The sequence below is a fragment of the Etheostoma cragini genome, chromosome 16, assembly GCF_013103735.1.
Source record: "Etheostoma cragini isolate CJK2018 chromosome 16, CSU_Ecrag_1.0, whole genome shotgun sequence".
Taxonomy (NCBI): Eukaryota; Metazoa; Chordata; class Actinopteri; order Perciformes; family Percidae; genus Etheostoma; species Etheostoma cragini.
Genome location: NC_048422.1, coordinates 23492775 through 23496110, shown reverse-complemented (window position 1 = coordinate 23496110; position 3336 = coordinate 23492775). Strand labels below are relative to the sequence as shown.

Here is a 3336-nt window from a genome sequence, read left to right as displayed (position 1 = left end):
CCCCCCCCCCCCCCCTATGAAACAAATGTTTCACTGCTTATTTTCCTCTTTAGCTTTCTATACCAAGGAAGGCATCTTCTCCTCTGAAAATCCTGGCTCGTTTCTTGTTGTGTTGTTTATAGTTTTGTGTTTGTTGTCCTGCAGGCACACACTTCATGCGTCTAATCCCCGAGGACGGGCCTGCAGCCGCCAGCCCAGAGAAGGTGAAGAGGATCGTCTTCTGCACCGGCAAGATCTACTATGAACTCACCCGGGAACGCAAGAGCAGAGGCATGGACGCCGCTGTCGCTGTCGTCCGTGTCGAGCAGGTAACGTCAGAGTGGACCTGAATGTAAATGTGCTGTATTTATAAGATTGTATTTATATAGCGCTTTTCTAGTCTTAACAACCACTCAAAGCGCTTTTACATCATACAGGAAACATTCATACACTGTGGCCGAGGCTGCCGCTCAAGGTGCCTCATCAGATAAACACTCACACACATTCACAACAACTTGGGTATCAGTGTCTTGGCCAAGGACACATCAACATGGGACTGCAGGGCCAGTGATTCAATTCAGTTCAATTCAATTTTATTCATAGTATCAGTTCATAACGAGTTATCTCGAGACACTTTACAGATTGAGCAGGTCTAGACCACACTCCAGAATTTAGAAGCACCCAACAGTTCTAGTAGTTTTCCACAGAGCAAGCAACAGTGCGACAGTGACGAGGAAAAACTTCCTTTTAGGCAGAAACCTGGGACAGGCCCAGACCTAGACCCAGACCCAGACCCAGGCTCTTTGTAGGAGGTGTCTGACGGTCCGGTTGGGGTTAGAATGAAGAGGGGAAATAACAAAAAGTAGAAAAAATAGTAATATATAGCAGTTGATTGAACCATTGACCTTCCGATTGGCAGACAACCGCTCCACCACTGAGCCACAGCCGTCCCTAGAGTGGACCTGAAGGTGTTGGGTGATCTGGAGGTGGTTTCTATGGAGGCACCTACCTTTGATGCATAGCTTAAATATGACCTTACGTGTTTTTTCTCCTTAAAGGGTAAATTGTGTATTTCTTCGGTTCAGTTTTTAGGCTTTGGTGACATAATGGGAACAACATTATACTTTATACACACTCAATGTATCCACTCGGGGCATTTGCGCACCTTTGGTTAGCGTCCGCTAAAAGTTGTGTTTTTGCCACTGACGGGCTGAAATTATTACTCTAAGTGTCAGACAACGTTATGGAAAGGATCCCTACAGAGATAGACCTTTCTGTTAAAGAGTGAGATCCTTTTTGTTTAATATGACACAACCCCCAAAATCACCATCACCAAACCCACCAGACTCCATGTAAATAATCACTACTTTTAGCATGTGTAGAGCAGCATAGCTCCACCAGACTCCATGTAAATAATCACTACTTTTAGCGTCTATAGAGCGGCATATCTCCACCAGACTCCATGTAAATAATCCCTATTTTTAGCGTGTATAGAGCAGCATATCTCTACCAGACTCCATGTAAATAATCCCTATTTATAGCGTGTATAGAGCAGCATATCTCCACCAGACTCCATGTAAATAATCACTACTTTTAGCGTGTATAGAGCAGCATAGCTCCACCAGACTCCATGTAAATAATCACTACTTTTAGCGTCTATAGAGCGGCATATCTCCACCAGACTCCATGTAAATAATCCCTATTTTTAGCGTGTATAGAGCAGCATATCTCCACCAGACTCCATGTAAATAATCCCTATTTTTAGCGTGTATAGAGCAGCATATCTCCACCAGACTCCATGTATATAATCACTACTTTTAGCGTGCATAGAGCAGCATATCTCCACCAGACTCCATGTAAATAATCACTATTTTTAGCGTGTATACAGCAGCATATCTCCACCAGACTCCATGTAAATAATCACTATTTTTAGCGTGTATAGAGCAGCATATCTCCACCAGACTCCATGTAAATAATCACTATTTTTAGCGTGTATAGAGCAGCATATCTCCACCAGACTCCATGTAAATTATCACTACTTTTAGCGTGTATAGAGCAGCATATCTCCACCAGACTCCATGTAAATAATCACTACTTTTAGCGTGTATAGAGCAGCATATCTCCACCAGACTTCATGTAAATAATCACTACTTTTAGCATGTATAGAGCAGCATATCTCCACCAGACTCCATGTAAATAATCACTACTTTTAGCGTGTATAGTACCAGCGTATTCCCACATGGAAATGGGTAAATTAAGGGGTTCATTTCAACCAGACCACAGTGGTGATCGTTGGAACAGTGAGACGATTAACCAAGACGGCTTTTGAGAGTTATTTTTTTTGTTTCTGTTGACTTTGAATGAAGTGTGTGTTGCTATTACGAAATTACGGCTTAATTAAATGGAGTCTGGTGGGTTTTGCGATAGCAACTCAGGGCTGTTTCATGTTAAACAACAAGCAGTGTCCTGTAGGGATCCTTTCCATAATGTTGTCAGACGCTTACAATGATAATAAAACAGCACTTTTGGTGGATGGAAATTGAAGGTGTGTCCAAAATTATAGCAACTCCAGCTTCCAGATCCCTCAGATCCTCTTCCTCCATACACCTCCTGTCCTCTCACCTATCTCACCCCCCCCCCCCCCCCCCCCATTTCAAAACACATCTGTTTAAACTGCCTATTCCACTTAACAATCGCTCCGTTTCTTTTCATTGTTGTTGGTGGTGTTGAATTCTTGTTTTTAAATGTCTTATGTATCACTCTACGGTATCCATGAGTGCCGAGAAAAGGCACATTTACATAAAATGTTTTATTATCATTATTATTATTATCATTATTATTATTATCAGTATTTTTATTAACTGTAAGCATGATTACAACCCAAATAGAAGTACTCTGAGCGTCAGATTTCCCTGTGTGTTTTTCTCAGCTCTCACCCTTCCCGTTGGATCTGGTGAAAGCAGAGACGGAGCGCTATCCAAACGCTGACCTGGTCTGGTGTCAGGAAGAGCACAAGAACCAGGGTTACTACGACTACGTCAAGCCCCGCATCCGCACCATCATCAACCGGACCCGCCCCGTCTGGTGAGGTCTGCCCCCCGGAAACGGAAGTCAATGTGAATGTATCATGTTGCTTATTGATTCATTCATTCTTGTATTGTATTTATTGTGTGTGTGTCTGTGTGTGTGTTCGACTCTTGTGTGTGTGTGTGTGTCTGTCTCTTTGTGTTTGTGTGTGTGTGTGTGTCTCTGTGCCTGTGTTGGCTGTGCGTTTGTGTGTGTATGTCTCGTTTTGTGCGTGTGTGGGTGTGTGTGTGTGTGTGTCTCTGTATGTGTGTGTGTGTGTGTGTGTGTGTG

At 43.1% G+C, this 3336-nt stretch overlaps 1 protein-coding gene across 2 annotated transcripts in view; it reads left to right on the top strand.

The window, feature by feature from the left end:
- Positions 1 to 3085, top strand: part of ogdhb (oxoglutarate dehydrogenase b) — a 30466-nt gene extending 27381 nt beyond the window's left edge. Inside the window, exons 20-21 of one of the 2 annotated variants that reach the window (XM_034896085.1) lie at positions 145 to 308; positions 2909 to 3085. In XM_034896085.1, the coding sequence (XP_034751976.1) occupies positions 145 to 308; positions 2909 to 3067 (323 nt within the window). In that variant the 3' untranslated portion in view covers positions 3068 to 3085. The remainder of the gene's footprint in view (positions 1 to 144; positions 309 to 2908) is intronic. The other variant, XM_034896084.1, reaches the window with a different exon arrangement.
- Positions 3086 to 3336: the final 251 nt, after the last annotated feature.